Source organism: Lactuca sativa, chromosome 6 (assembly GCF_002870075.4).
Source record: "Lactuca sativa cultivar Salinas chromosome 6, Lsat_Salinas_v11, whole genome shotgun sequence".
NCBI classification, from domain to species: domain Eukaryota; kingdom Viridiplantae; phylum Streptophyta; class Magnoliopsida; order Asterales; family Asteraceae; genus Lactuca; species Lactuca sativa.
In genome coordinates, this window is record NC_056628.2 from 85,038,646 (window position 1) to 85,059,615 (window position 20,970).

General features: G+C 35.8%; 1 protein-coding gene across 1 annotated transcript; it reads left to right on the forward strand.

Annotated features, from left to right (window-relative positions):
- Positions 1-293: 293 nt before the first annotated feature.
- Positions 294-1,080, forward strand: LOC128126618 (F-box protein CPR1-like). Its single transcript, XM_052764457.1, has one exon. The coding sequence runs from the start codon at positions 324-326 to the stop codon at positions 930-932; it is 609 nt and encodes a 202-aa protein (XP_052620417.1). The 5' UTR covers positions 294-323; the 3' UTR covers positions 933-1,080.
- The last annotated feature ends 19,890 nt before the right edge of the window (positions 1,081-20,970 follow it).

Consider the following 20,970-nt stretch of genomic DNA (forward strand, 5'->3'; position numbering starts at 1 on the left):
GAGAAAGAAGGTATGTTATTAACACTGATTTCAGTTGGTGTAGCAAAGCAATTATCTAAGATCATGATGTCTTGATGGCATTAGTGATCTTATCGATATTGATATACTAATCATATATGGTAGGTTTGTAAAAGTCATTTCAGTAAATGAATTTCACTCTATGGTAAAATATCATGGTAATAATATCTTCGTATCATGTTTCGCATTTATGAGTGTTGATAACTAAAATCCCTAATAAATACCCCATAGAAATAAATTTCTCACTATCGTGTGGGTCCCCCCCCCCTTTTCTTTCCTATCGGATTGCCGACTCTAGGGTTTCGATGGCAGAGCTTCACGATGATGTCCTTCCGAATATACTGAAAAGATTGAATGTGAGGGATCTAATCCGATGCAAAAGTGTATGTAAGTCTTGGGAAAATTTGATCTCTGACTCTGGTTTCATTAAATTCCATATGAACTATAGTTACCAAATTGATTACAAAAACAATGATATAGATAGGAGGATTGTTATGTCAAGGGTCTCTTATCGCAACGGGTCGCGTGTTTGTGATGTTGATGACAGATTATTTGATGATCGTGATTGTCATCTTCTTGGTTCTTCCAATGGACTTGTATGCATCTCTTCTTTTGCTTCTCAACTTGTAGTAGCTAATCCCTCAACTAGAGAGGTTCAAACACTACAAGAGCCTCAAATTCTTGATACCAAGCATTTATGTTGGGGTTTTGGCTATGATTCATCTACGGATGATTACAAGGTTGTATTAGGGTTCCATAAACGTGTTGGTTGGACATGTTTTCAAGTGTTAAGTTTGAAATCAAATGTTTGGAAACTAATTGGAGAATTAAAATATTCGTTTCTTAGTAGGATTGGTATCTTATGCGATGGGCCACTTCATTGGATTATGAAAGATTCTTCATCACCAAATTAGAAGAGAGTCATTGCTTCATTTCGGCTATCTGAAGAAAAATTTATCAAAATTTCCGAACCTGATGATGAGCGATATGAATCTGGTGTTGCTAGCTGCCCAAATATGAATTTAGGTATTATCGAAAATTGTTTATGCGTATTTCCTTGTGATGGGTACCTTCTTATAGCAAGTACTGCTATACGAGCTCGAACCCCCACGATTCACAATTGTTTGCTTTTCACGTATTTTTTTGTTCCTTTCTGAAGCAATTTTGTGTTCGTCAGTTTGAAAATACTCAACTGTCTTCTCCCAGTTATCAACAAGCATACCATCCGGAGGATTTGCCAATGCTCTCGGGATATCTTCATACCCTCCGACCATCTTGAAATATTCTTTAGCGTCGGCTTTACGCTCTCGAAAACCTCTTAACAAGGCTGCTTGAAAACTCTCTGTCAATAAAGTAGCTTGTGCATCCTGGTACATTTGATTGAGATCAAACTTTGTCTACAATAAAAAAAAAAAGTTAACCAAGAAACAATTATAGTTAAACCTATAAAATATATTTAAATAAATAATTACCGCTAAATGTTGTAATACAGTGTCCTTTATATCAGGGGAAACTCTTTTCCAACTCCATTTGTCGAAAGGGACCATCTGCCACATTGTTTTCCCAACTTCTCGGGAAAACATGTCTCCCGCCTCTCCTACGGGATTAAATGTGATATCCCTATCAAATTGCATGGGTATTGGTTTCCCCTGGTTCTGCAAGATTGCTTTTTCAAGCTTTATATTTTTTGCTTTTCCTCGAGCTTTCCTTCGGGCACGTCCCTCAACTACAAATGTAATTAAAAATTATTAGAAACGACATTTAATTTATGATAATTGAACAAAAATAGTAAATAAAAATTCATGATAAGACTTACCGTCCAGCTCGTGCTGGCCAGGACCTCTACCACCTGGGAAAGGTGGGTCCTCAGCTCCGTCTCCCCCATGTCCACGACCCATGACAGCAGCCATGGTAAACATAAACAACAGCCACACTCTCATCATTTCCTGAAAAATTATAAGATATACAAATACAATTTTTATTATAGATACACATTACATAGAAATAAACATTTAGATAGGAATAAACATTTAGATAGGAATAAACATTTAGATAGGAATAAACATTTCCATTTAAACTAGAAATCCAAATACAGTTCATATTACAAACACATATTACAAATACATATTACATAAGAACTATTCTAATCAGAATCTTCCTCATATCCTTCAGTGTCTTCTTCGGTATCATAGTCAGAATCGGTGTCATCGTAATCAGTATCGCAATCAGAAAAATCATTGACTCTACCAGTTGGCGGAGGAACTTCAGATGCACTTTCTACATCAACAATGACTCTAGGAATGTTTTGAAAGTACATGCTGAAATCGATAAAAAGCGGAGCATCGGATGAAGAGATATTTTGAAGTACATCGACATCGTCTACATTTTCGTGTGAGACATTGTCAACATTTTGAACAAGGTCATCGTTCGATGGTAGATCCCAAATACTTCGATGATTAACATGCTCGACAACACACCGATGGTTATTGTTTGGCTCTCTGATGTAGATCCCAAACTAGAAGCTAAGTTTTTAAACAATTTTATATATTTTTTTGTGTTTTTTTTTTCAATTTATAAAAATAATGTATTTTTTTTTTCAATTATAGCATCCTACTTATAAGAAAACCACATATTTTTACATACGTATTATGTTGTTGTGTTGTTTTTTTTACCGTCGAGATTAAAATGTATATAAGTTGTTAAAGATTTTTATAATTTTTTTTGTGTTTTTTTTTTCCAATTATAAGTTAATTATATAACTTATTGGTTAATTAATTTGGAGTTAGCTTGGGTAAAAACTAGAAGCTTTCTAGTTTTTGTATATAAGTTTTTAAACAATTTTATAGTTTTTTTTTGTGTTTTTTTTTCAATTTATAAAAATAATGTATTTTTTTTTTCAATTATAGCATCCTACTTATAAGAAAACCACATACTTTTACATACATATTATGTTGTTGTGTTGTTTTTTTTACCGTCGAGATTAAAATATATATATAAGTTTTTAAAGAATTTTATAATTATTTTTGTGTTTTTTTTCCAATTATAAGTTAACTATATAACTTATTGGTTAATTAATTTGGAGTTAGTTTGGGTAAAAACTAGAAGCTTTCTAGTTTTTGTATTTAAGTTTTTAAACAATTTTATAGTTTTTTTTTGTGTTTTCTTTTCAATTTATAAAAATAATGTATTTTTTTTTATTTCAATTATAGCATCCTACTTATACCAAAACCACATAGTTTTACATAATACATAAGAAGGTGAAATTCACATACTTTTACATACATATACCACATATACATCAAATACAAATACACACAAAATAACATCCTATTTAAACCAAATACACATAATTTCACATATATACATAATAACATCCTATTTATACCAAATACAAAAGTTTCACAATCATATATCACATTTACAACAAACATACATACATTCACATACACACAATAACATTCTACTTATAACAAATACATATAACTTCTACTAATATACCACATATACATCAAACACACATACATTGGAATATATATACCAAATTCACATATATTCAAACAAATACAAAATATACAATCCAATTTTCACATATGACAATTATCACATAATTTCACATATAAATACAACTTGAAGCTATACAACTAATTGCAATTAAATAACCACAAACAAAAAATTGAATAACTTGCTTCTAATCCAAAACAATACCACCAAAAACAAAAATATGAACAATTTATTATCATTCAACCACTATATAAAGCTACAAATCAAAATTCATACAAAATAAAAAAAAAATCATAAAAAAAAAACTTACCTTTCTTCAACAAATGGAGGCACCTACAAATTGATCCCAAAGCTTTAACCACTTGCTTGGAACAATGCTTCTAATCCAAAACAACACCACCAAAAATAAAGAACGTGAGCAATTTACTATCATTCATACAACACAAAAATGAAATCATCAAAATAAACTTACCTTTTTTCAAGAAATTGATCCCAAAGCTTTAACCACACCTAGGGACACTTGCTTGGAACAATGAGGGGAGAAATTTGCTTGAAAGAAGCTGATTGAAGAAGAAAATCGGAAATATGGTGAAGGAACTCGAAGCAAACAGAAAGGGAAATGAAGAGGACTGTAATCTGCGTGCGTTTTTTTTATTTATCTGCGATCATCAATAGCGGCGACACTATTAGCGGCGACGCGAGGATCAATACCGGCGACAATTGTTAATAGCGGCGACAAACTGGAGGGAAGGGTACCGCGTCATTTTTATCAGACAATTAGCGGCGACTTTTTTAGGGTTTTAGCGGCGACATGCGTGTCGCCGGTATTAGGTTAAACCGGATAAGGCACCCCACCCGTTGGATTGGCTATCTCATCGAACGGTTGAGATGCAATGTAGGGGGAAAGTGCGGATTCGGGTGTCAACCCTTTAGCGGCGACGCTATTAGCGGCGACTAGTGGCTTTACCGGCGACTCTAGCTAGAGTCGCCGGTAAAGCCATTAGTCGCCGCTAATAGTGTCGCCGCTAAAGGATATATTTCTTGTAGTGGGATGCTGAAGAACTACAATGGAAAGCTGTCTTGGGAAATGTTTGAAAAGGACTCTGATATGAACTTAGCTTTACAATGCTTGAAAGAGCAGGAACATTACGTTCCTAACAAGAGAACTTTGTGTCGTGATATGCTGTTCTACAAGACTAAGGAATATATTTGTGCCCCTATCTATATGGAGAGTCTTGTATCTCCCTATGTTAATGGGAGGCCAAAGAGAAAGATACAAGAGAGTAATAGCAAGAAGAGTTGTAAGGTGCGTTCATTTTGTTTATCATATAATACAAACTGTGGAATTATATCTGGATACTGAATTCTTATTAATGCTTATGATGATTCCTGTACATCCCTAAAAAACTGTGTTGATCTTGGCCTCATAGCTCAATCTTCATGTTTACTCATGGGATGCTCTCATTTTCTTTTGTAATATATGAGGTCTGCAAAAGGACATTATCTATAGTTTAAAGTTTTGATCATGGAGCATACTTAAGTTTACTAGCATTCAAGAAGCCAGGAACTCTTCCTGAATTCACTTATATTCTGTTATGACCAAAGATACCAACTACTAACACTAACCACTCAACTAAGCCTACCTAACTAATCTAACAGTAAAAAATCCTTATTGCCCTCACGGCTCTACTTAAGCCACAACTGACAGGACGAAACGTTTGCCTAATAAGAAGTGTAACAGACTCATTACCTTCACCCAGTATACATTTGGCCTTCATTTATTTGTATTCTTGCAATGCACTTCAATTTCATTTATTTGTATTCTTGCAATGCACTTCCATTGCAACTATTATTTACTCTTTGAGTCTGGTATATATAATGTTGACTGTTCACTGACTTCCCCTTTTGATTTCTCAGTTGATTAAGCGAGACCCTATGCTTCCAGTAGCAAGTGGCTAAGTTTGAGGCTGTTGAAGCAGTTTGGAGGACATGGCATTGCTTGTTCTCTCTGCCATAAAGATAGCTTCTGATAGTTTTTAGTATCTTATGTTAATAAATTGTGTTTGATGGATTTCAAAAACTTGTGTTTGATGGATTTCAGATACGTATGTTTGATGTTTTTAAAGTGTGATGATTTCTTAGTTTCTAGTAATATTCTTACTTTACTCTGATCTTAGAATTCATACTCGAATTCATTTCAACTACAGTGTTTTTTTTGTTCATTTAATTCCCCATGCCAAATCAAATGCTCTTAATTCACATCAAAGGGCAGTATAGTATTTTTAAGTATGTCAGGGGCAAAACGCGCAATAAAAACATGTTATAGGGGTGGACCAAGTTAAAAAAAACATTAGGGACCAAGCGTGTAGATTATCAAAAACCACAGGGACCATTCGTGTAATTTATCCAAAACAAAATAATAAAATATGTGGGTCACGAAGAAATTTAGAAAAAGGAGGGGTTGTATTGCAACAGTTTAATGTTAAGCTCAACAATGGAATTAGGGCTTATATAAGACTTTCACAGGGCAACCCTGATGAAATAGTTGAAGTTCATAAAATTATTCATAAGTCGTACAGCAGGATAACACCTATATATACCAGGTGAGAGAGACCAACCAAAGGACTCATAACAGAAAAGAAACTGAAGCCCAAGAGTTATGCAAAAATAAAAACGGAAACAAAATAAAGTAAAGGACTCAAAAAGACCCGTAACATTTAATTTGAAGATATATAGTTATGCTCGTGTATTGGGCTGCGATGTTGATGTTTATGTGCGACTCCTGAGTAATTTCAAACCCTATTTATGGAATCCGGCGTTTATCATTAGAAGCTACACAAACTAAGCTTGATGTTATTTATGGGTGCCATTGAACTGCAGTACAAGTGTTTGATGAAAATCTGCACCGACTTACTTCGGATACGCATTAACTGAGCTCTAGCTTATAACTGTTGAGCTGTGTATAGCTTTATATAAGATGATACCTTTTTAATAATAAAATTCCTAGTGTTTCTTCGTAATCCTGCCTAAAGTTCTTCCTAATCGTCTCTTCATATTCAGCTGTACTTTTTTCTTCTCTGTTTAATGTGTGAGCATAGCTCAGACGCCATTAGTGTTTGAGCTATCCTTATCTGATTCAAAGATGGTTATTAACGCCTAGGGAGCAGTTGGAGGCACTTATTTGTTTATTGAATTCATTGCCACATGAAAGGACTTCCCTCACTCAGTGTGTTTGTGTGGTCTGAGCATGCACATCCAAACACCCCTTTCATTCCATCAACGGGTGATCCAGGTTTGGTCGGTTTTATTCTACCTCTGCAAATCCGTCAATCACTCAGGTAAATCCATATATGTTTCAGATTGGATTATGTTGCATTTTATGTTCTTTGAACAGCATTGTAAAAATTTGTAAAGAAACGTAATCGAAACAAGATCTTCCCAACATCATCATTTCATTCACTATGAAACAGATGGTTTACATCAACAGGTTACAAATCAAACCTCACTACAAAATCACTCACACACTCATATTACAAATCTAGTGTGACAACGATTTATGAACAAACCCTAAACGAAAACCCTAACTCAAGATGAAAGAGAAACTGAGAAATACAGATGAGAAAATATATTGGTAGCTACAAATGAGATCATTTAACACATTATATACATCGACCCACTAGACTTCGGGTATAACCCATAGACCCATTGACCCACGTGTATCCTGTACCTGCATTACAGCTTACCACAATATCCACACAAATATATTGTATAACACTTTTACCAAATAACTAACAAATTAATGTTTAAGTTTGAATATTTTATTAACTCTTTTCAACATGCCCCCTCAAACTAAACATTAATTTTTGAAAATATTTTATTACTTTTTAAAAACATCAATCATATTAAGTCGATTTACAATGTATTCATGTTGAACACTACCAAGTGACTTTGTTAAAATATCTGCATTTTGATTAGAAGATACTATTTTATTTACTTTTAAAATTCCATTCTCAATTTTTTCCCTGACAAAATGAAGATCAATTTCAAAATGTTTTGTCTTTTCATGAAATACAGGATTTAAAGCTAACTTAATTGCAGATTCACAAAAAATATCTACAGGTAAATTAGTTTTTATACCTAAATCATGAAGTAATTTTAAAATCCATATTAATTCACAAGTTATACTTCCTAATGCCCTATATTCTGATTCTGTGGATGAACGAGAAACAGTACTTTGTTTCTTGCTCTTCCAAGAAACAAGAGATCCTCCTAGATATACTAGATAACCTGTTACAGATCGACGACTAAACAAGCATTTCGCCCAATCTGCATCCACAAACCCAATCAAATCTAAACTATTAGAATTAGTTATATGTATTCCTATACCAGGAGTATTTTTCAAATATCTCAAAAGTCTGAAAGCAATATTAACATGGGACTTATAAGGTTTATGCATGTATTGACTTAATATTTGCACATCATAAGATATATTAGGTATAGTCACAGTCAAATAAATCAACTTACCAATAAGTTTTTTAATATTCAGTAATATTAACTAGATAATCAGATTTTTCCAAATCATATTCTCTTTTGATAACTAAATTAGGTTCAAGTGGAGTTTTAATTGGTTTACATGCTAGCATACCAAACTCATGAAGTAGTTACATGCAATATTTCCTTTGATTTAAACATATTCCTTTTTTAGTTCTCAATACTTCAATACCCAAGAAATATTTCAACTCTCCTAAATCTTTAATTAAAAACTGAGATTTAAGAAAAATTTTAACATTATTCAACTCAGACTCATCATTACCTGTTAGAATAATATCATCCACATAAACAAGTAGGACTACAAAAGTATTTTGAAACTGTCTAACAAATAATGAATAATCATTAATACTTTGCTTAAAACCAAAACTTAAGAGAGAAGAACACAACCTTTCATTCTACTTCCTTGGGGCTTGTTTAAGTCCATAAAGAGATTTTAACAATCTGCAAACTCTGATATCATCTTTAGAATGATATCCCTCAGGTTGACACATATACACACTTTCAGATAAATTTCCATATAAAAAAGCATTGTTAATATCTAACTGATAAAGTGGCCAAGAATTATTCACAGCTAATGTTATTACCACACGAACAGTTACAACTATGGCCATAGGAGAAAAAGTCTCCTCATAGTCTATTCCTTCCCTTTGATTATATCCTTTAGCCACAAGTCTGGCTTTATATCTTTCTATATCACCATTAGATTTATATTTAATTTTATATATCCAACGACACCCAATTGCTTTTCTTCCTTTAGGAAGATTAGTAATTTCCCAAGTATTGTTCCTATAGAGGGCTTCCATTTCCTCATTCATGGCTTTGATCCAATTTGGATCTAAAGCTGCTTCACTATAAGTCTTAGGCTCAACTGTTTTATTAAGATTAGAAATAAAACAGAAAGACTCAGTATTAAGAGCTGAATAATTTACAGTTCTTTCAATACCATATTTATGTGTACCCTCTACAACATAATCACTAAATCTAATTGGCATGTGAACATTCCTTCAAGATCTAGTGATCCTAGTTGACAAACTTTCAGAAGGATTAGAATTAATTGAATCATTTTCCTCAGTCAATGCAGAAGAGCTTGGAAACAACACATCAGAGGGAGGCACATATGCCTCACCAGTCCGGTTGCTGACATTAGAGGGACAAGTCTCATCCTGGTCCTGGTCTGCATTAGCACCATCCATCTGATGGCTACTCCTCAGGTTATCTGCTCTAGTATTATCTAGAATAAAACTAGAATCTAAAGACTCATCATAGGAAAATAGGTAATTTGAATTTACAGTGACAACTCAACTATCAGTTAAAGATGAAGTTTTAAGCTTGAAAGGAAACACTGACTCATAAAACTTTACATCCCTGGAAACAAAAATAAGATTAGAATCAAGACTAAGAACTTTGTAACCCTTTTTATCAGAAGAATAACCAAGAAAAACACACTTATCAGCTCTTTCAGAAAATTTATCATTATTATTCAACTTAGAGACAAAACACAAACATCCAAATACCCTAAGTTTATCAAAAACAGGTGCACAATTATAAACAAGTTCATAGGGAAAAGAACCATTTAAGATTGAAGTAGGTGTTCTATTAATCATAAAAACTGAAGTTAAAATGGCATCTCCCCAGTGTTTAATTGGCAAACCAGACTGAAAAATTAAAGACCTAGCAACATTTAAAATGTGTCTGTGTTTCCTCTCCACAACACCATTTTGTTGTGGAGTATGAACACAAGATGTTTGATGCAAAATTCCTTTTGATTCAGTTAATTGTCTCATTCTGTTATTTAAAAACTCTGTACCATTGTCAGATCTAACTGCCTTTATTTTAAAACTAAACTGATTAATCAAAATATTAAAGAAAACAAGAACATAATCATAAACTTCATCTTTAGACTTTAAAAGATAAACCCAAGTTGCCCTAGTAAAATCATCCACAATAGTCAAAAAATACCTAAATCCTTCTGTAGTTGTCACTTTATAAGGACCCCAAACATCTAAATGAATTAACTCACCAAGTTTAGAAGTAGTATGTTGACTAACAGGAAAAGATTCTCTAGTTCGTTTAGCCTTATGACAAATGTCACAAGGTGGAAGAACTTCACTTCCAATCTTAAGTCTATGTCTCAAAGAACTCAAAACTTGATCAGAAAGATGACCAAGTCTACTGTGCCAAGTTAGTTTAGACACACAACAAACAGAAAAAGAAATAGAAGAATTAGACAGACTACCTAAAGGTGCACTATTAATGTAATAGAGACCTCCAGACTCTCTACCATTCCCCACCATCACCTTTGACTGTAAATCCTGAATTTTGCAATTATGCTCATTAAAAACAACCTCACAATTACTATCTTTATAGACCTTATGAACAGAAAGCAAATTAACATTGAAATCAGGAACAACAAACACATCAAACAGTGTTAAAGAATTAGATAAATTCATGTTACCAATTTTTTCAATCTTAGCTGATGTACCATTGGGATGACAAACCAGCAAATCTAATTTTGACACATCCACAGTGTCATGGAGTAGTGACTCAGAGGCAATCATATGTTATTAAACTTGAACAATTTAACCCTTATTCTTATTAACATTAGTCTTGTTATTAAACTTGCTATTAAAAGTAGATGACTGAGATTTATTTACAGACCGAGAAGCCTGAAGAGAAGTCAAAGAACCATTTCTTTGAAGTGATTCTTCTCTAGACACAATAGAAAAAGCAGTTTTCACATTAGGTAAGGGATCCATTAATAAAATGTGACTTTTGACTTGACTGTATGAATCATCAAGTCCAAATAAAAACTGCATAAGCTTCATGAGATTAGAATGATCCTTTAGTTTAATAGAAGCATCACATGTACACTCAGTTAAACTAGTAAGACCATCAAATTCTTTCCATAAAGAATCAAGCTTATTGAAGTAATCTGACAGAGAAGTACCATTTTGTTTAAGGGAATTAATTTGTTGATGTATATTAAAAACAACAGATCCATCATACTTATTGTAAGTTTCAAAAAGATTTTCCCAAATATCCTCAACTACTTCAGAATAAGCTTGACTCTGATAAATTGAGTCAGAGATGGAAGACAACAACCAAGAACAAACAACCACATTAGCCCTATCCCATTTAGTTTTCTTTGAGTCATCAACACTGCTTTTTTTACAAGTACCATCAACAAAGCCTAACTTATTCCTTGCCTTAAGAGCCCTAGAAATAGAACTTCTCCATAACCTAAAGTTTTCATTACCAGTCAACTTAATTGTAATTATAGAAGTAACAGCATTATCAGAAGGGTGAATGTAGAGAGGATCATCAAAATTAATCTGATCATCATTCCCACTTCCACTAGGTGGATCAGTTGAGCCACCCGTCATAGAAGCAAATGAATCAAAAACAGCAAGAAAGAAATCAAGAAAACTTGCCCCTGAACTGATTTTATGTCCAGATGGTCACACACAGACCACCAGGATCTTTAAAAACAAATATGTAAGACAAAAAGAAAGGAATAAGAAATTTCTCACAAAGCCTTTTAGGGTGAGTCAAGTGCAGGGATCGACTCTCTTTGTCCGTTCTCAACTAGGGTTTATCAGTGATGAACTCTGACCCCTAGTGAGTTATTTCAGACTCATAGATTAATCGATTTGGCTTAATCTTTGTTCACAACCAGTCTTGTAGACAACCTTGATTTGATCTTCACAGAAGTAACCTACAAGATCACAAACAATCTCCCAGTACCAGATCCAAAAGAAAATAGATGTTCGATTTGATTTTCCAGAGAAAACCCTAAATCACAACGAACATCAAGAAGAACACAGTTGATGAAATAGAAGATCAGAGTTCACACGAACTCATGATTAAACAAACAACTGCGTCAATCAAAGAGAAAATAAAGAAAAGAGTTCAGAAATTACCAGTACGATCGTGAGACGAACAATCGCAAATCAACGAACGTCACCAGAACACCGAAGGAGCCATAGCTCTGATACCATGTAAAGAAACGTAATCGAAACAAGATCTTCCCAACATCATCATTTCATTCACTATGAAACAGATGGTTTACATCAACAGGTTACAAATCAAACCTCACTACAAAATCACTCACACACTCATATTACAAATCTAGTGTGACAACGATTTATGAACAAACCCTAAACGAAAACCCTAACTCAAGATGAAAGAGAAACTGAGAAATACAGATGAGAAAATATCTTGGTAGCTACAAATGAGATCATTTAACACATTATATACATCGACCCACTAGACTTCGGGTATAACCCATAGACCCATTGACCCGCGTGCATCCTTTACCTGCATTACAACTTACCACAATATCCACATAAATATATTGTATAACACTTTTACCAAATAACTAACAAATTAATGTTTAAGTTTCAATATTTTATTAACTCTTTTCAACAAAATTATAATAATCAAACCCCTCTTTACCTGGAATATGTAGTTGGGTTGGGGGCAGTCCTTATGCAAGGAGGAATACCAGTGGCCTAAGGCCTAATACAGTTAGGTCCTTGGTACCGGTTCTCGGCACAAGCCAGTTTATGAAAGAGAACTAATAGCGATAGTATTCACCATTCAAAAGTGGAATCCATACATGGTGTCAAAGTGTTTCATAGTTCAGGCAAACCAACGAAGATTTAAATGTTTGCTTAGAACAACAAATCATTACCGAAGAACATCAAAATTGGATGTCCAAACTATTAGGATATAATTTTAAAATTCAATATAGGCCCAAGAAAACACAACAGATATACATTCATGAAATGGAACATCATCAACCTTCGGTACTGTTTCAGTACCATGGGTAGTCTAATGGAATGAGGTTTTGTGAGAGCTGTCCTGGGCTCGAGAATTGTGGATAATAAGGCGGCATGTTCGAGAAGGGACTTCCGCACCACCGAGGCTTAGTGATGAAGGTGACTGAATCCTTTGTCAAAGTTGTTTAGTGTTGCCTCGATAATCATCTTGAGTTCCTTGTCTATTTCATGAGTAACATGCGAGTGAAATTGCAGGACATTCAGGAGTACAAAAACTTACCAACAAATGGCAAATGAAGTATATTGGGAGGGTATGTGTAAAGGCATTGCAAGAATGATCGTGGAGTGTGACGTGTGTCAACACCATAAATATTTGACAATGGCACCGGGAGGATTGTTGCAACACTTAGAATTACCAAAAAAATGTGTGGGTGGACGTGACAATAGATTTTAAGATTTGGTTGCCAAGGTCAGAGGGTTACAATCTCCTTGTTGTTGTAGTGGACTGCTAGAGTAAGTACGTGCACTTTGTTCCATTGGACATGTCTATAAGCATCACCAATAATATGAGAATTAGTTAATGGGGTGATTTAACCTTTTATCGTCTAAGTAGGGTTGATATTTTATCGAAATTGTTAGTACTTAACATTTATAAAATGTTAGATTTGGATTCGGTTTGTTGGGAAACTGGTATTTATAGGTTCCGCCATTATTTGATGAATAATTAGAATTTTATTTTGAATCTAATACTTGTGGAGACCTTCTTGTTTCTCGAATTATATAAATTCTACCTGGTTCTCATTATAACTGTAAAGTCCCGAAAAACAGATCTACCAATGATCAAAGAGAATCACAGATGCAAACACGAATTAATAAGCAAATATAGAACAAAACCAAGCTTGCATACGCTTTAAAGCTATAAAACATCTGATACAATTTGGGAGATTACGAAAGCATCAACAACAAATAAAGTCTGACATAACGCCCTATTTAAAGACTCGACTTACAACCGTAAAGTGTTTACGGCCGTAAACACATCTTGACCGTAAACTCATGACAAAAGACAATCTTTCTACACATCCACTACTACCAACTATTATGCCTAGACCAAACCACTATACAGGGTCTTTCAATCTCCCCCTTGGTTTGGACTAGCTCGGCCCCATTCCTTTCTTTACCAGCATGACATCCATTTGAAAAACAGTGAAGTTCATATAAGAAGCATATGCTAGGAAGATACGAATTGCCTCCAAGCGCGCTACGGGAGCATATACTTCAGTGTAATCAAGACCCTCGATATGTCGAAACCCACGAACTACCAGTCTAGCTTTGTTTCGCACAATGACCCCTGAATCGTCCTGCTTGTTACGATAGACCCACCGTGTGTCAAGAGAGTTTTTGCCCTTTGGTAACTCAACTAACTTCCAAACATCGAGTTTTTCAAATTGATGCAATTCCTCATGCATTGCATCCACCCAGCTAGGCTCATTTAGATCCATTTCAACATTCTTGGGCTCGATTTGAGAGATGAAACAAGAATACATACATGTATTAACGTCTCCACTCTGACTTCTAGTTTTGACCCCATCCTCTAGCTGGCCGATGACGTTTTCGATCGGATGATCGCGATGAACTCTTGAGGGTATTTCTTGGCTGACATCGTTTAAAGAGTCAGGGAGAGTGTGAATGTTGATCCCTCCTTCATTTGTTGGTTCGGCAGTCCCAGATGTTTCTGCGACATAGTCATCTGCAATAAGATCAGGAAAGAGTAATTCCATGAATGTTGAGGAGACAGCGGAAGCAACGTTTGGAGTTAACTCTTTCTCTATAGATATAGGAGGTGTCGTCCCAGCATCAGAGGAATCAGTATGGACTGATTGAGGACTATCATGTACCACAAACGAACTCTCTTGAGGAGTAGAAGATGATTCCCCTACTAATGTTGAAGAAGACTCCCCCTCAGGTGCAGCAGGAGATCCTTCCTTATGAGAGCCATAGGTATTTCCCTCAAAGGAAGTTTTAGTTTTCCCTTTTGATGAACCAGAAGATTTGGATACTGGCTTGTACACGACTTCTTCGTCTTCATCTTCAGAGATGCCCCTCCTATGCGTATCAGATCGAGATACATTGTTTGAGTACATGTCTAAGGATTTAAAGAGTGACGTATAATCAAATAACCAATCCGGGCCCACTCTAGCGTCTGTCTCATTCTCTTCTAACCAACGCACATCATAGGATTCCACAATTTGCTTGGTTTTCTTATTATAGACTCTATAAGCAGTGTGTGTAGCATACCCCACAAAGTAACTGTCATCTGCTTTGGCGTTGAACTTTGGGTTGGCATCTAGGTGAAGAAGGGTGCAAGGACAGCCAAATACTCAAAAATGACTGACTGATGGTTTGTGACCATAGTAAATTTCATATGGGGTTTTCATTTGAGCTTTGTTGATGAGCACTCGATTCTTAACATAACAGGCAGTGTTTATTGCCTCCGCCCAATAGAAAACAGGAAGCTTGGATTCACACAACATCATCCTTGCAGCATCTTTAAGTGTTCTGTTTCTCCTCTCAGCAACACCATTTTGTTGAGGTGTGTGAGCTGAACTAAATTGACGCAGGATCCCCTTCTCAGCGCAGAAGTGATTGAGAACAGAATTCTTGAACTCTGTTCCATTATCGGTGCGAAGTGCCTTCACACTTTGATTGGTCTGATTCTCAACAAGTATGATGAACCTTTTGATCAATTCAGTGACGCCAGCATTGTTGGATAGAAAGAAAACTCACGTAAAACGAGAGAAATCATCAATCACAACTAAACAGTAAGAACTTTTATTGATGCTTAGCACGTTCACTGGACCAAATAAATCCATGTGAAGAAGTTGTAGCACCTGACTTATTAAGTTAACTTGCTTCGGCAAATGTGGCTTTCGATGATGCTTTCCTTGAGCACATGACACACATTTCTCAAACGTGATAAAGTCTTTGACAGGCAATCCACGGACCATCTCATTCTTTGCAAGACGATTGAGATTTTTGGCGTTAGCGTGACCTAATCTTCAGTGCCACATCATTGCAGTTTGCTTAGAGATCTTTTGAGAACAAACAAGTAACTTGCTCTGGGAGATTGCTATTCATATCGATAATATAGGCAGTTCCATACCTTTTTGACTTGACGAGAATCCATTCTTCAGGGATGACAAAGCCTGGCTTTAAGATCATGCATTCCTTGTCAGTGAAATGCGTAGAATAGCCCTTGTCACAGATCTGCGAGACACTTAGCAGGCTGTGTTTTAGCTCTGGAGTGAAATTCACATTTTCAAAACTCAGAACTCCATTTGATACCGTGCCATTTTGTGTAATTTTTCCTCCATCTCCACCCGCAAAAGAGACATATCCCCCATTAAATGATTGAATGCTGTTCAGTTGGGTGATGTCTCCTGTCATGTGCCGGGAATAGCCGCTGTCGATGAACCATGGTCTGACGACATTTCCCCGCAACTGCCCTTGCAAAATGTGCGGGTTTAATTAGATTTGGGCACCCAGGTCATGATCTTCCTGGGTGATCCCGATGCCTTTTCAGATTTATTGCACATGAACTTCTCTGAGGATACAGATGATGTATTGGGAGTAGATTTGGGCTTCCATTTATAATTAGGTTTTTTGAAAAATTCAGTCAACTTTGTCATTTTATGTTTAACAATCTGCTTAAAGCATGTGTTACTTCTACCAGAATTGGTTGAAGATCCACTATTGCTTTGGGATGAGCTTGACCTTGGCGTGGCTATGCTCCTTTTTGGCAGACTGTTCGAGACAAGTTGATTAAAAAACCTTTTATGTCTGTGAAAATATCCCTTTTTCTATTTCTTTCATCTACCTAATCATCATTTCGAGAGCGACTTCTAGAGGAATTTCTATTTAAAGACCTTCCTTTGAACTCGTTCTCCCCTCTTGGAAGATTATGACTCACAAACATTCGATTAAGACAATTTCTAGCAATATGACCCCTAGTACCACAATTAAAACAAATCTGGTTGTTATTGTTAGATACTTGTGCTGCAGTTATCAGATTTGTTTTCCCTACAAACACCCTTGCTTGTCTCACAGAAACATGCAATATTATTAGGTTGTGAGGCAAGTGAGGGTGCTATACTTATTGAGGGTTGTGAAACTAGTGGTGTCTCAACATTTTTATCACAAACATTCAAATTGTCAACCAAACTGTTCAAAAATTTGTCAGGCATATTAGAAACACTCAAAACTGTATCAGAGGTAGCAGCTACTGTATCAGAATAATTAAAAACACCACAAGAGATATTGTCACTTAAAACATTCGAAAAAGAATTGTCTTTATTTAAAATGAAAGCTTCAGGTTTGGACTCGATTTTATTTTTAGAAACACATCCTTCAACTTTGTGCTTTGACTGATTCAAGGATTGATTTGCAGGAGAAGTAGAAATGTTAGTACTTTCAACATTAATAAATCCTCCCGAAACAAAACCGGAGGGCTTGCCATAAATCATAAATGATTCATTGGCAATGTCTTCTTTGGACAAGGGCTTGGACACATATGAATGATTGAAAGGAGGAGGTACATGATTATACCCTAGACCTTTTGATTGATTCCTTTTAAACTGCATACTTTGGTCTATCATATTTGCAACCACCTCACTTGAGAAATCATATTTTCTAACATAATCATAGTTTTCACATTTGTTGCTGTAGTCTTCCTGGAGTCTCCTAAAGTCTTTAATTTTTTATTCTAGTTAAACTTTAAGTGGTTTTTGTCCTTTTCGAAGTCGGTACCCTTCATATCTAAGGTCTTCTACGACTCTTATTAATTTGTCATTGAGTTCACGAAGAATCCTAAGATTTTCTGCTTCATTGCCTAATGTCTCAATTTTATAATGTAAAGTTTTCACATAATCTACACAAGCCTTAGAGCATGATAGGAGACTTACCTTGGACGAATTAGGTTCATGGGAAGAAGATACCATCAAGCCAAATTGTAGCTTCATCATACTGTCTTCAGCTACTACAGTCCCTGCTGGAGTGTCATCCCTTACTTGTGCTAGATGAGCATTTTCTGGTCCAGACAAATTTAGAGCTTGTATTTGATCATCCCAGTCAAAAGATTGTGCAACCATAGCCTTTTCATTGTTTGCTTGACTACTGCTTCGGTTGTTCCCAACTGCAACCATTGTTCTGTCATTATTAACCCTTCTATCGGGGTGTGGGCAATCACGAGCAAAATGCCCTGGCCTGTGGCAATTGAAACATCGAAGCTTTCCTTTTTTTAATCCAACCTTCTTGTCAGCGCTCATTCCCCAATTGTTCTTCCCTGTCTTTTTGGCAAACTGTTTTGCCCTAAATACAGCCATGGCAATTTGCCATGTGATGTCCATTTCCTCAACGTCCTCCAGATGGATTTGATCAAGATCTGCAAATGACAATTGAGGTGGAAGTTCCCCAGCTACAAGAGCATTATAGCAATTCACAAGCCCTGCTGCAAAGACAAGGTTTTCATCACCCTCCTTTCCCTTTGAAGAGGAAGCCACATTTGAGGATGAAGCAGTTTGGGTAGGCATTAGAGGATGGCTTTGTGGGTAGGGAATGACCGGTGTAGAGGAAGATGAACCTGCAGGAGTATAAGAGAAAGAAGAGAGAGCATTATTAGTTGAAATGCCAAGATTGGCAGCTGAGTAGGAGTTCGCATGATTAATCTCTCGCTGCTTGTCATCAATATCACACGCTTTGATGACAGCCATCACTTCAGCTAGAGAAAGGCGATTGAGATCCTTAGTCTTCTTAATCACAGCTACATTCATGTCCCAAGATTTTGGGAGAGCATTTAATAGCTTCTTATTAATTTCTGACTTTGTATAGAAGATCCCTGCCACAATCATCTCTGCGTTGAGAGTTGTAAATCGCTGCAGTTGAGCTTCGAGAGTCTCTCCGGGAACATAATTAAACATATTGAAGCGTTGCCTCAGCATATCTTGGCGACTTTCTCGCATGTCTTCATTTCCCTCATATACTTCAATAAGGGCTTCCCATAGTGCTTTAGCAGAAGTATACTCTCTGAATCCTTGAGCAATGTCTGGAGATAAAGCCATAGTCAAAATGGCCAATGCCTTTTCTTGGTCTTCTACACTCTCAAAGTCTTCATCAGTGTAGCTTTCGATTTTCTTGTCGACCACCTGCCCCCCAACTGTAGGGGTGATTCTGACTGGATCCTTTAAAACATATTTCCAAATCTTGAAGTCCTTCATCTTTATATATTTCTCAATTCTATATTTCCACTCGGGGAAACCATTAGCGGACATAAGTCTTGGAATGCGCGTGGTTGTTCCCATCACAACATCAAGTTCTTGGTATTGAGTTGAATTTTGTGTTTCCATTTTTATTAAAAAAAATTATCTGTAGTAAATTTTAGGCCGTAAATTGGAAGACAAAATCTGGCTGTAAACACTCTTTACGGCCGTAAACACTAGTTTACGGTCAAGAGAGAAAAATTTATTTATTTATTTATTTATTTATTTATTTATTTATTTATTTTAATTCAGGAATTAATTTCAGGAAATAATTTTAATTAATATGTAGCAATTGACACAAGACAGTAATAGCAAGGAGAGTTGTAAGGTGCGTTCATTTTGTTTATCATATAATACAAACTGTGGAATTATATCTGGATTCTGAATTCTTCTTAATGCTTATGATGATTCCTATACATCCCTAAAAAACTGTATTGATCTTGGCCTCATAGCTTAATCTTCATGTTTACTCATGGGATGCTTTCATGGAGCATACTTTAGTTTTGATCATGGAGCATACTTAAGTTTACTAGCATTCAAGAGGCTAGGAACTCGTCCTGAATTCACTTATATTATGTTATGACCAAAGATACCAACTACTAACACTAACCACTCAACTAAGCCTACCTAACAGATCTAACAGTAAAAAGACCTTATTGCCCTCACTGCTCTACTTAAGCCACAACTGACAGGACGAAACGTAAGCCTAATAATTTATTTGTATTCTTGCAATGCACTTCAATTGCAACTATTATTTACTCTTTGAGTCTGGTATATATAGTGTTGACTGTTCACTGACTTCCCCTTTTGATTTCTCAGTTGATTAAGCGAGACCCTATGCTTCCAGGAGCAAGTGGCTAAGTTTGAGGCTGTTGAATATCAATGTGTGGCTAGACATGCTAGTTCACTATAAACAAAGCTCTGATACCAACCTGTCACACCCCCGAACCAGACGGCGGAAACGTCCGGGGGCTGTCGTGACTCAATTGAATACCATAACATTGAATATATATGAAACATAACAACATTCGTCACCATGCATTAATATTGTACAACCAATAGAGTTTACATTCATTACATTGCCTCAAAACATTACATTCTCGAAAGTGATTGTTCGATACTAGTTAAACGACAGCAAAACGTCATAGAGTACAATTCATCCTTCACTTTATCTGTTACCTGAGAATACAAGTATTTTGAAAAACGTCAACATATGAAATGTTGGTGAGTTCATAAGTAGTGTTTGAAATCGAATGTTTGTATTGTTTGAAAAACCACCAAAAAATCCGATATTTTCTGAAAAGAAAAGCTTTTGAAAACGTTTGTGAAGATCCATAGGTATGCTTGTTTGTTTCTATACTTGTGAAAAAAATGTTCATTGAAGATGTATGCATTTCAAATCTGTATGTAATAAAAACCCTAGGAAAACCCGATGTTCCCCTAGTTCCTTTGGAATCCATTAAGTTGCGTTGAAACCATTACGAAGATAGCAGTGTCAGTCCCAGGCGACGTTGGAAGGTTCTCGAGCAGGATTATTTACTACAAACCCGCGTTACGCAAACGCCCAGTTTGTAGATATACTAACGATTCCCGAAGGCGTCGTCAGTACTAATCGCGTTATCCAATCGCCCGGACAAGGTGTAGTCCCACATCCGAAGAGAAAGAGGTCACGAAGACCCCGGTGACTCCATTAACCAGTTGGGGAAAATATGCGTGCGAGGGGTCCCCGACCCGCCTCGTAAAATATGCAGACTCTTCTAGCAATACCAAGGACCCTTGGGGACCAGTGGTACAAGCCATTGAAAGTC

What these genes read in the sequence shown, in the direction of transcription:
- LOC128126618 (XM_052764457.1), top strand. Translation starts at nt 324, where the DNA reads ATGGCAGAGCTTCACGATGATGTCCTTCCGAATATACTGAAAAGATTG.